The sequence below is a fragment of the Watersipora subatra genome, chromosome 5 (genome assembly GCF_963576615.1).
Source record: "Watersipora subatra chromosome 5, tzWatSuba1.1, whole genome shotgun sequence".
Classification (NCBI taxonomy): Eukaryota; Metazoa; Bryozoa; class Gymnolaemata; order Cheilostomatida; family Watersiporidae; genus Watersipora; species Watersipora subatra.
The window spans coordinates 34174427-34188123 of record NC_088712.1 but is presented as its reverse complement, the minus strand read 5'-3'; the positions used below and the strand labels follow the sequence as shown (position 1 = coordinate 34188123).

Sequence of the window (13697 nt, the reverse complement as noted above, 5' to 3'; positions counted from 1 at the left end):
GTGATAAAAAGAGACTATCTTGTAAGAATAGCTTCAAGTTACTTCTCAACTATTGATTGCAATTTGACATCCTTCCGTCTACAGAGAATAGTCAGTAATCTCTTTCCATCATTTTGCTATCCTGCAGCTGATTGGTCTAAAATACTTATCATTGCCTCTTTGATTCCTATCCCAGCCACGCTTTATCGTTTAGTTCTTGTTAATCTTGTATAGATTTCAGTATTGTATGTACAATGGATCATGCAAGTATGTAGAGGGCATGCACATGTATATACGTGTAAGTACATGTACTTACGTGTACTTACATGTATAACAATTGTCAAAGTTTAGAAACCAGTTTAGGTGTTTTATAAAAAATGTAGTTTCTCTTTCATGGACATTTTCATTCACAAGTTGGTCTAAAACGTAAATCCTGCAAATCAGAAGGGATTACTGTAGGATTACTGTAAGATTACTGTTGGATTACTGTTGGATTACTGTAGGATTACTGTAGTTTGAGTGTGAATAAGGAGATAAACTTCTAACAGGCAGAATATTAGTGTACCCTAAATGTATTGACACTTTCATAAATACCCATTTATTGTCTGTAAGAGAACTTTTTCTAGGTTGCATCCTGGATTGCAATGAAGACTGTGTCCAAACTTCACTAGCAAAAAGCAAAAACAACTTGACAAGCAAAGATGTGAATAAATTCTATGCTTTATTGCAGGGGTGTTCTCACTCTTTGACATAGACAAAGATGGCAAAATTACCAAAGAAGAAATGACAAACATTGTCAAAGCAATATTCGACATGGTCGGCAACCAACTAGCAGAGAATTCAGAGTCTCCAGAGTCACGAGTCAACTTGATATTCTCACTAATGGATGCGGTAGGTTGCTTTGCCACAACTTGTATACCCTATCAACTAGGTAACTTAGCAACCACTTGTTTACCTTAGCAACTGCATTACTTAGCGACAAATTGCATTTTGTAGCAACTAGTGTTCTGAGCAAATCCTGGTGTTCGTTAACAACTATACTAGATTTTTTTTCTACAACTTATACGTGTTATCAACACGATTGCCCAGAAACAACTCCGGTTCCTCAACAGCTGCTGTAGGTTTATCAGCAACAATAAGCATAACATAATAATTTGACTGTTTAGCGACGCGACTGGGATTTCCTTGGTTGGTTGCTAAGCAATGACTTTTATAAAAGTCATTGCTTTTATAAAAGCAATGACTTGCTTTTATAAAAGCAATAAACATGCTCAGAATAAACATGAACTTGGTTACTACAATCCTGAGTAAAAACTAAACCTATATACTGTATATATTTCTCAAAATATGTCGTCTGTTATCAGTGGATCTGTCATTCCAGCTATAATAGGTATAGCTATAGCGCATGCCGATTATTTTACCGATGCGGCCACGCATTACGATGCCCCTGCTGAGAAATATTTTTCATAAGGTTTGATTACTATATCTGGGATCAAGGCCAATTCTTCTCGCACGGACAATTATATATAATTATATATAATAAATTTATTAAAAGATCCATATCTATTATCTATCGCCATGTACATGTAGGCCTACATGTATATTAAAAGATATACGTCGCTGAACTCGCCATGGCGAGTTATCTGTTAAAGCTTTTTACTTCAAGTGATTAAATAATAACATGTGTAAGAAGTTTCCAACTGCTTGAATGTGTTCTTTTTAAATAATCCTTGATGTTTAACTGTATGTACTTTGTCGGACTCATACAAGCATCTCTTCACAACTGAAGAGATCATAGGTGAGCTTTCATTTTACATGTAATTAAATACACTGTGGATGGCCATATCAACATTACATTTGTTACATAATGTAAATTTGAAATTAAAAAGCTTTTACAGTTGTATTATGTAGTACACTTAATGAGAATACAAATAATTTTATGTATTACGTAATAATCGGAATATTCTAGAACTATTTTTTGCTTATCACTTTAGTCAGTCTTCATAGATAAAAGTTTGTGTAGAAAGTAAATATGCATATGAGTATGCAAGTTTCCGATATGATTTGACAATTTTATAAGAATGCAGTATGATTGGTTGTTTGTAGAATCATGATGGTTTTGTGACAAATGATGAGTTTGTGCAGGGAGCTAAAAAGACCCATGGATAGTACGGTCAGATCTAAAAAAGATAACGATTTGTGAGTTTCTAGCCGCAATTCCTAACTCGGTTGCGGAATGTACACAAAAATAAATTTTGGCGCTAACAATATACCTGCACGTTGACAAGGTCGTTTCTATGGAACTACAAAATTGCTAATGCTAGTTGTACTGCCTAGTTGTAGTAGGCTGTTGTTGCAAATGGTTTTTAGTATACTCTTGAATAGAGCTTGTACATTGATAATATTATTACAAACTATTACGTATGTACTACATTGCAAAGCAGTTATTTTATATGACTACAGCAAGTTTTGGCTTGCCCACAAAACAGTTATACTTTTTCTTCTAATTACAATACAAATTAGAACCTGACTTTTCAGCAATTATTAGCCTAGCTACAAAACAGTTATATTTCTATTAAATACATATTGAAACCTGACTTTACAGCAAATATTAGCCCAGCTACAAAACAGTTATATTTCTATTTAATACATGTTAGAACCTGATTTTTCAGCAATTATTAGCCTAGCTACAAAACAGTTATATTTCTATTAAATACATATTGAAACCTGACTTTACAGCAAATATTAGCCCAGCTACAAAACAGTTATATTTCTATTTAATACATGTTAGAACCTGACTTTTCAGCAATTATTAGCCCAGCTACAAAACAGTTATATTTTTATTAAATGCATATTGGAACCTGACTTTTCAGCAATTATTAGCCTAGCTACAAAGCAGTTATATTTCTATTAAATACATGTTAGAGCCTGACTTTTCAGCAATTATTAGCCTAGCTACAAAACAGTTATATTTCTATTAAATATATATTGGAACCTGACTTTTCAGCAAATATTAGCCTAGCTACAAAACAGTTATATTTCTATTAAATACATGTTAGAGCCTGACTTAGCAATTATTAGCCCGGCTACAAAAGTTATATTTCTACTAAAAATACATATTGGAACCTGAATTTTCAGCAAATATTAGCCTAGCTACAAAACAGTTATATTTCTATTAAATACGTTAGAACCTAACTTTTCAGCAATTATTAGCCTCGCTACAAAACAGTTATCTTATTTCAACTTCATGGACTTGAACAGCAAGTATTAGCCTGGCTAAATAAGAGTTATGACTTCATACAAACTAAAGCTTAGAGTTATGAGAAGGTATTATCATTGTATGTTGTATGTAAAAGTTATATATTGTTTAGATTTACATAGCATCTCTCAACGAAATACAATATGTACCAAATAGAAAAACCGTTGAAAAAGTTGAATACACTAAGTTGCAAAATTGTATAACGAAAAGGTACACACTGAGTACAGCTGAGTACACACTGCCTTGATGTAGATTCGACTAATGCAAACAAACTGACTAGAAATACAGGATGGCTAAACTATATACATGTAAATGTATGCAACATAAAAGCTAATAAAACAGTAGTTACTATTGGATCAGGGCAACAAATACCAGGGAATACACTATAATAGTCCGGTGTGAACAAACAATAAAATTTTGTTTTAAAACATATTGAAGATATGCCAGTTATCCGCATACATATGTACATTGGAAAGCATAACAGAAAAACATGTTTAGCTATGCATAATGGATTTGTCCGTACCATAATATGCTGGAGATGGCCTACTATTGTCATCTTCTGGAGTCAACTTCTTACACCATGACTCGTAAGCTTCTAGGAGAGCTGGACTCAGTCTAATGAGTTGCCGACTAATGACCTGATAATCAGAGCTAGTCTCTTTAAGATAATATAAAATGGTCTCATTTACCATCTGAATACCATCATACATTCCAGATATATGCTCCTGTCGACAATGTTCGTAATCTTCGGCTGGAACTACATTAAATACACCATAACTAGTATGGTGCTAGTATGGTGCATAACTAGTAGCGCTTCAGGTACTTGATTTTATAATACATAAGCTGAGCATCTAGTGAGACAGCAGGAAATTCCACAGGGTTTTCTGTAAGCTCCTTGCCATTCCAGTTAGTAGCTTCATCATCTTCTGTTGTCATGAAACAATTCACTCCTCTTTCTCTGGTGGATTCTTCCTTGGCTATTACACAAATAAATAGAGAATGTTACGGACTACATCACAAAGTTTTGATCTAGTTAGCCCTTTGCTTACGAAATCCGTAAAAGCCTGGAATACGAGCATTGTCTCAGCGTACGGATCCCGAAAATCCCGAAATAATTCGGCCTTCGATAGACCTTTTTAAAATATATTATTTATTAAAAAAGCAGCATTAAAATTTAAAATTAGTAATTTGATCAATTTCCGTTGGCTTTGTAATACTGTTGTGAGGCTATAAGTAATCCCTAATACGCATGTGCAAGCAATACACTCTGCAAAGATGTGATCTTTTATGGAAATCTATTCATCATGAACGCACGCGGTTGTTCAAGCTCTGCTAAAAAAAGTTTGTTTAGAGAAAGACATCGACTGGTTTGGAAGTGAAGAAGAGGATATCAGGTCGGAAGAATGTGGGGAAGGCGATGAAAGTGAAAAATAAGATCAACAGGGTGAATTGGATTGCGAAAGTGAGAGTGAAACGGCCGGTGATGAAACCGGGAGTATTTACGGATTTTAAAGAGGAGCTGACTTAAAACCCCAAAAATTACATTTTGCTGACAGCTTGGCAGGAGTAAGTTCGAATTTTTAAACAGGTAAGTATTTTTAATGTTTAAAGCTTTCTATAACATTGGCCATTATAAATGTTATATTTAACGAAACGAATAAATATGGCCTCCAAAAACATTGCGATGCTTCGGAGCCTGTTGATGGTAAAGATATTTGGCGAGTTATTTATTTAGTTTTGCATATAAGTATTTTCAAATAGCCTACTCTGTTGTCTTACTGGTCCACAATCCTTTATTATCTACGCTGAATTTTAATAAAATTAAAAACAGAAAGAAAAATAGAAGCAATTTTACTTTCTACTGTGCATTTTGCTGACAATTTTGAACAGCCTGCTAGCAATAAATTTTTCAAGTTAGAAGATGTTTTTGCCATGATATGCGACCGGTTATATTCTGTTTTGCTGCCTAATAAATTCATATCTATAGCTGAAAGCTTGCTGGCTTGGAAAGGACGACTTAGACAACCAGTTTCTTTGCAAACTCTTGCAAACATATGACACCGTGCAGATGCTTATCATGAACCATGTTCACAGAGTTATTGCTTCCAAAAATGTATTTGTTATCAATGTTTTATGATAGAAAGGTGGCAACTTTGACACATCACAATTTTGATAGAAATATTCAGACGTATTATTTATACAGCATTGTCAATTACCTTTATCAATAGGAAAATACAATTGAAAATGGTGTATAAAAAGAAATTAATAGCTTCAACAAATTGAGACTTTTGCTGGAAAGCATTTGCAAGCTATCTGCATAGAAAAAATATCAGCTTGTAGAGAAATTTCTCAGCTTTCATATTATGTAGTATTTATGCAGTCATGTCGAAGGCTCAAATCGCCCTAATAATTGCCTCTGTACGCTGGTATTTTCCCGGCCGTAAGCGCGCCGTAGCCAAAGGGTTAAGAACATGCATTAGATATATATAATATATATATATATATGTACAAATAGTATAGTGTTGGTATCTACAGTAGATACCAACACTATACTATTTAAAGATATCAGAATAGTATTCTCATGCTCTAGATTGGTGAACACAGTAAAATAATTTTTATGTATTAACATGATACAAATATAAAACTTGTTAGCCTGTACGTGGCTTACATCTTCAACCTACCTGCTTCAATAGAGAGCCTGATACCCGCCAATGCTCGACCATCTTCCTAACATAAATAAAGACAACTGGTTAAAAACGAAATTCAATGCAAAAATGTTAAAAAGTTGTTAGTTCAGGTTGAGAAAATTAAACCAAATAAGTGAGGAAGTATCTTAACATATATTTACATACAAGATATACAGATGTGCTAAATCTGCTGGGAATAGTTATTGTTTCACATACCTTTATACTTGCCAATAATTCTTTACGGTATGTGGAACGATTTAAAGACATATCACCATCTTTTCTATTTTTTAGCTCAGAACGATTCAACCTATCGTTGCGCATGCTGAAAATATTAATAACATTATAAAAATACAGATTCTTAGAATTATTTTTTAATAAGTTTACAACAACAAAAAATGTGCCGAATATCTAGAAAGTTCAAGATTATTGCATAACCCCCTACAAGGAATCACACTAATTTTGCTGAAAAAACATTGTGGTTAACAGTGAAAATTGACAGAATAGGACTAGGTTTCCTAGTAATAGTTAATGTGTAGATAAATAATCCAACCAGACGTTTCCTACTGATAATTGTTGAAGTCTTGAGACCTCTACGAATTAGAGTGTCACTCACCTTGATAACATACAGTCCACAGCTTACACAATCTTTCTGTTGCATGGCCGCCATCTCACTATCTGTCACAGCATAATCAGCAAACCTCTCATCAACAGAAACAAGCTTCCTGCAAATATTGTTGCTAACAGTGAGTTTGGATTAAGCAATTTATGCTAGAATGCAAAGGCAATAACTGTTGCTTTTTGTAAGATTTACTGACAAACCTAGTGAAGTATTTCATGCTCACCTTTTTTCAATGGTCTGTTGTCCTTTGTAAGAAAGAGAGTCCATTAAATGAATTTTCCCAAGTTTCCTATCTACCAGCTGCAAACAGAGTACCATATACAACTTGTATATAAAGCTATGCAGGCTAATGCAAGTTGCATGTTATAGATACACGCAGAGCCAGTATTCCTGTGCCAGCTATGCCAGCTGTTACACGCTATATAAAAGATGTCCTGTTTTAAATTTTTAAAACAATTATAATAACTATGCACCACCATGCAACACTAATTGTTCTCAAAATTAATATCTTGACATAGTCTTTTAGTATAAAAGTGCAGCATAAGAATGCTAAGCATTATGGAGTAGTGACTTTGCTCAGAATCATGTCTTGGTACTATAACAATGTCAGCAGGCTGGTCTAATGCGTTAGTGAGACTATCATAGATTAGTAGAGCATAAAACTGAAAATAAACATTTGATACACATAAAAAAGTTAACGAATAATACAATATGGCAAGATCTTTTTTACTGCGTTAAGCGTTGCATAATAAGTTTATAAAATATATATTTTGTTGATGTAACAAAAATTATGATAAAATTAATCCCATGATGAACTTTTACTGCTGATTAAATGAAATAGAGATATTTTCAAATAGAGAGGTATTTGGACAGCATCACGTCACATCAACTTTAGATCACTACCTCAGAAATACATACCTTGATTGTTGATTTTGACTTTAAAATTGCTAGTTTTATGCCAACATCTAACACCTAAAATAAGTAAAAGAAAATCTAAAACAGTCCAATATTTCGAAGGAAAATTACAATTAGAAATTTAACAGACTGCACTAGAAGACACTGTTGCAACACAAACTGTCATCAAGAACGTAGTTGCTTATAAAACATCTGTCTAGGATCATATTTTTTCAATGTATTATGTTTTTATCACTCTTTTATATATATACCTTATATTTCTAGTGTCTAGAATAAATCTAGGCCTTTCCAGCACCAGCAAAACACCAGTAACCATTCTTTAATGCCAGTAATCATTCTTAATTTTCAAGAAGAAGAGTTTTGACTGTAAGCATGTAGCACGTTGCTGGCCCCACGATGCTGCTTGCTTTAGAAATGCAAAAAAGAAACAAATATTGCCCGCTAGAGCAGGACGTTTAACACTGATGTCAAAGGTTTGTTTTAATAGCTATACAAAACTATTTTCTCACGTCCATGGTACTACTGATTACTTATAATCGCCAACACAGCTACACAGTTTTCAAACTGAGTTAGGAACTGCGAGCTAGAAACTCACAAATCGTTATCTTTTTTGGATCTGACCGGATAGTACATGCTTTAGCCATGGATCTGGCCGGAATGTCTGGGAGTTAATGAACAACACATTATTTTGAACACATGTAGTATGCCTACCTTTAAATCAATGTAATGTGGTACTCATTCGCCAATAGTATCAACAACTACCAAATCTCTGCTGTCCCCTTATTTACAAAGTTTCATTTTCATGAGTACAAAAATTTTTCATATTTTAGTCTTTCATCTAAAACCTTTTATATTTGTATTGTAAATTATTTTATATATTACTGTGTGTTCTAAGGCACCATATATATGTATGAATTAAGTTGTAGTGCTTATAGTTCTTATGCTTTACCGCTCCTTTTAGTCATTTAAAAATAAACTATATTTGGTAGCATTTCAAGGACATTTCTAACACATTATTCAGGTCAAGGTCAAAGTTGTGACTAGTAATCTTGAACACAAGATTATTTGTTTTGAATGGCACTCAGAGGGACACGAGTTTGTTCAGTATTGATTGCTAGTTATTATCTAGATCATCTAAAGTATTTAGTTTATGAGAACTCCTACAGATTTCACAGTAAAAGGATAACTGCACAGATTTGTGACCCTTCTTCTTTCCTGTAATACTTCAACTATATAGAATTACGAAACCTCTTCATGACTATAGTTGTATATACGTTGCCTCTAATTTGCCTATAGACTCGGGTGACATTTCATTATATGCAGTAAATATAATTTTAAATTATGAAATCATTTAATATATATTTTTATATTACATCAGACACCATAGGACTCCAGAGACCTATGTTTACATTGTGACACGTAAGAGTGAAGAGAATATAAAACATAAAAAACTATACTGTTAGGATAGACAAAGCTTTGATAAAATTAGCAACTGAATTTTTATACAGAATATATTAAATTTAGCAATAAATTAAGTTAATATTCATCATATTAAAAAAATACATTTCAACAATTATCAAGAATTGCTATCAGAGCCTATTCAAGTTTAGTGTTTAAAAAAAATTCAAAGAACATTTTGTTGTGAAGGTACACTTAATGTAATTAATGTACAAAATGGTGTAGCAACTGTTCAATATTGAAACACCTGTAGGTAAATGAAGGATTAGAGTCTATAACGCGTTTCATAGCACTTATCACAGTACCACAGCTTTCCATACTCATAGGTAAAAATGTCAAACTTTTTGTTATCTATGCATCTTATTTCCCACCACCTTAAGCACTTTGAGCATATCATACATGTTTTATATCGTTTCCTAATGTCCTCATGACATTCAACACATCTATACGACTCCGTGTCAAATCTTCTTAAAATGATTCTACTCGCAGTCGACTCCATATGTGGAATTTGGAATTCATTCTCTGCAGTTTCTTCATCACTTGATGAGTCATCTCGTGCCAGAAAGGACACTTCATAACTAGATGTAGCCTTGACATTCTCTGCTGCAACTTCATGCATTTCCTGCAAGGAGGTTTGTCCATCGGCGCATTTAATTTGCTCAGCAAGCGCTGGTATGTATAGAAACTCGTCAGCAGTTTTCCCAAACAAAGTGGCACTCAAAAGAAGTATGTTATTGGCCTGCAGAGTGGTATATGTTGTATTTGAGTCAGGATCTGTTGTTCTGCACATATCAAATATCAGTACCTGAAAAGACAAATGCTTACTGATGGCCAATGAATGCGAAATTTACCTCTACATAGAATCGATGATACCACTAGGTGTAAGCCTTTTGGTTACGCCACCAAAATGGATGATTATTATTTGTTAGTTTACAAATGACCTGTTGATTAAAGCATTAATGTTGGGTAAAACCGAATGAGCACGATGACCATATGTAATTAGCCGGAAGGTTTTTGAATATTATTGTTTTAAATTATTAGGTTCAAAGATATGATAGCGACACAACTTTAAGATGTGTCCTCCAGAATGTTGGTTAATCCCAGTATTTGGTAATCCCAGTATTTAGTAATCCCAGTATTTAGTATTCCCAGTATTTAGTAATCCCAGTATTTAACAATCCCAGTATTTAGTAATCCTAGTATTTAGTAATTCCAGTATTTAGTAATCGCAGTATTTAGTAACCCCAGTATTTATTAATTCCAGTATTTATTAATCCCAGTATTTAGTAATCCCAGTATTTAGTAATCCCAGTATTTAGTAATCCCAGTATTTAGTAATTCCAGTATTTAGTATTCCCAGTATTTAGTAATCCCAGTATTTAATAATCCCAGTATTTAACAATCCCAGTATTTAGTAATCCTAGTATTTAGTAATTCCAGTATTTAGTAATTCTAGTATTTAGTAACCCCAGTATTTATTAATTCCAGTATTTATTAATCCCAGTATTTAGTAATCCCAGTAATTAGTAATCCCAGTATTTAGTAATCCCAGTATTTAGTAATTCCAGTATTTAGTATTCCCAGTATTTAGTAATCCCAGTATTTAATAATCCCAGTATTTAACAATCCCAGTATTTAGTAATCCTAGTATTTAGTAATTCCAATATTTAGTAATTCTAGTATTTAGTAACCCCAGTATTTATCAATTCCAGTATTTATTAATCCCAGTATTTAGTAATCCCAGTATTTAGTAATCCCAGTATTTAGTAATCCCAGTATTTAGTAATCCCAGTATTTAGTAATCCCAGTATTTAGTAATCCCAGTATTTAGTAATTTCAATATTTAGTCAAATCCTTTTTACAAACAATTTGATCATGTGCAGCAGGCGAGCTTGAATGGCTAATCTATTTTAATTATGAATATCTGGTTTTAAAACCTATAAAATCAAACAACAGATCATGTAAAATGGCCAAACTTTTACAATATTTATTAAACTAAAATTTGTATTGATTGTGTGATCAATTGTTGTGTTTAAGAATGAAACACACAATGTTTCACATTTTAAAACTATTTTGGAGTGGTTTGCATTAAACAATTATAACTGTGGTATCTACAAGTATGTTATGTCATGACAAGTTTGGACTAAATAATATAGCTTACACACTGCAAAGGTTCTTGAACTTTCTTGTTGTAAAGATGTGGAAAAGCTTTTACCTCAAGCATATACTGTACTTATATCATATCTAAGATCTGAACTTGAATTGAGATGAGATCTCCTTCTTACTTTTGGCACATTTTTTGGAAGGATCCCGCTGATGATATCAATGATTTCTGATAATTGAACAGATACTTGTGATCTTCCATTCTCTTGAATCATGTGCCCAGCTCTACCATGTGAGGTGATACACAGCAGAAAAATAGAACAGTTATCTTTAATTTTCTCTAGATGTGACTTTAGCTCAGTGAGAACCTTTCTGCTCTGTTGAACTTTTACTTCAGTCCAGTTTAGAGATTTTAGGGCTTCTTCCATAGCCTTAGCCTCCTCTAATGACCTTTTTAAAACATTTTTCTTGGAGTATTTTGAGTGCATGATTAGTGCGTAAGGCTTGCTTCCTTCACTTGGCATAGGAATTAAAAAGCTGTTTTGTATGACACCACTCGTATAAAAATAGTCAACAACTTTGAGGTTCATTTTCAATTGAAAAAAAAGATTTCGATAGGCAGGATTTCTAAGAGCTTCAGAAAGTTCTGCCTTGTTTTCTATAGACAGTAGCTCTGAGTGTTGAATGTCGTCACTCAGTAAAATGGACGACATAGCAGAGCAGCTGTATCCAAATTCTAGTAAGCTAAGAAACCATTTGTCTCGTGGAACACATGTTTCCAACAGTCGTATGGCAAATGATGGGTTTTTCTTTGCTGCCAGCCGGAGAGCATTGCTTTCTTTATCATATATTTCTGGGATCTCTTTGCGTATCACAACTTCTAACTTATCATCACTTGAAACCTCCTCCAAAGCATCAAAGATATACAGTGCTAATTTTGAAGGAACGTTTGGCCTTTGGAGAGAGACCATCAGCAGGTTGTATCCACAAAACTTTTCGCACCAACCAGGGTTATTTGCAGTACACTTTTCACACTTTGGAGTCATTTTAATCTGTGCAATGCGATCAGTTTCATCGAGTTTTTGAAGCAAAGTTTTCACAAAATGGTCTAACTGCATGCGTGCTGCCTCGAATAATATTTCTGTGACTTTCTCAAAATCTGTCTTTGCCCTGTTTATTTCATTGTTTCGTCCAACGGTATTTGCAGGAGCCACTGACTCTGCTTCTGTATGAGTTGGCATGGCATTCGATTTATTGCTTTCTTCTTTCGTTTGCCTTGAAAGCTCCCTGAAATCAGGAAACTTGTTCAAAAACTCTTCAATTACTTTTCGAAAATCGGTATCTGTACTTCTGCCATAACCTAGTTGAAGTGATGGATGTGGGTTTTGTTTTGAGAGACCTTCTATGAGTATATGGAAGCAAGTTTTACTGTCCGTATTCGACCAGAAGAGCACTTTTTGCATCTGAAGAACATGGGTCGATTGGTGTTTTTTCAATACATGAAGAACCTTTGTAGCGTTTTTATAGTCATCTAAACTAATTAAATAACTTAGAATGTTTGACCCATCCCTAAATGGGTGATTGATGAACGCAAAAGCATCTTCTGCATTGAATCCGTCGATCTTTGTCAATATTTCATCAGTATCTTTTGCTTCTCCATAGTAAAGCTTCTCCGCCATCTGCTGTGTAACTGTCATATCTACCATCTAAAGAACAGCAAATTGAACAATATTGTACAATAGTGTTCAATATTCTTGCACCATATTGAAAGTAAACATAAAACGAGGTGAGATCATAATAACATCACTTTGGGTGAAGACTTAAATTTAGTTTAAAGTGGGTCAGCTTGCATGCGATCAACCAGATTTGAGGATCTGATCTTCATGAATGATGCCAATGTGAAATGGAAAAATGTTGCAACAGAGGTAGGACAAGAGAAAGTGTTAATTGACTAGGGTGATAACATAGTAAATACTCTACCTTACCTGAGTATCAGTAGGAGAAGAGAAAGTGTTAATTGACTAGAGTGATAACATATCAGATACTCTACTTTACCTGAGTAACAGTAGGAGAAGAGAAAGTGTTATTTGACTAAAGTGATAACATATCAGATACTCTACCTTACCTGAGTATCAGTAGGAGAAGAGAGAGTGTTAATTGACTAAAGTGATAACATATCAGATACTCTACCTTACTTGAGTATCAGTAGGAGAAGAGAGAGTGTTAATTGACTAGAGTGATAACATAGTAAATACTCTACCTTACCTGAGTATCAGTAGGAGAAGAGAAAGTGTTATTTGACTAAAGTGATAACATATCAGATACTCTACCTTACTTGAGTATCAGTAGGAGAAGAGAGAGTGTTAATTGACTAGAGTGATAACATAGTAAATACTCTACTTTACCTGAGTAACAGTAGGAGAAGAGAAAGTGTTATTTGACTAAAGTGATAACATATCAGATACTCTACCTTACTTGAGTATCAGTAGGAGAAGAGAGAGTGTTAATTGACTAGAGTGATAACATAGTAAATACTCTACCTTACTTGAGTATCAGTAGGAGAAGAGAGAGTGTTAATTGACTAAAGTGATAACATATCAGATACTCTACTTTACCTGAGTAACAGTAGGGGAAGAGAGAGTGTTAACTGACTAAAGTGATAACATATCAGATACTC

General features: G+C 33.7%; 1 protein-coding gene across 1 annotated transcript; it reads right to left on the bottom strand.

The window, feature by feature from the left end:
* Positions 1-4042: 4042 nt before the first annotated feature.
* Positions 4043-13170, bottom strand: LOC137397299 (uncharacterized). Its single transcript, XM_068083588.1, has 8 exons — positions 13146-13170; positions 11203-12726; positions 9357-9722; positions 7463-7516; positions 6768-6844; positions 6539-6647; positions 5920-5965; positions 4043-4215 (listed from the first exon to the last, which is right to left on the bottom strand). The coding sequence occupies exons 2-8, from the start codon at positions 12724-12726 to the stop codon at positions 4043-4045; spliced, it is 2349 nt and encodes a 782-aa protein (XP_067939689.1). The 5' UTR covers positions 13146-13170.
* Positions 13171-13697: the final 527 nt, after the last annotated feature.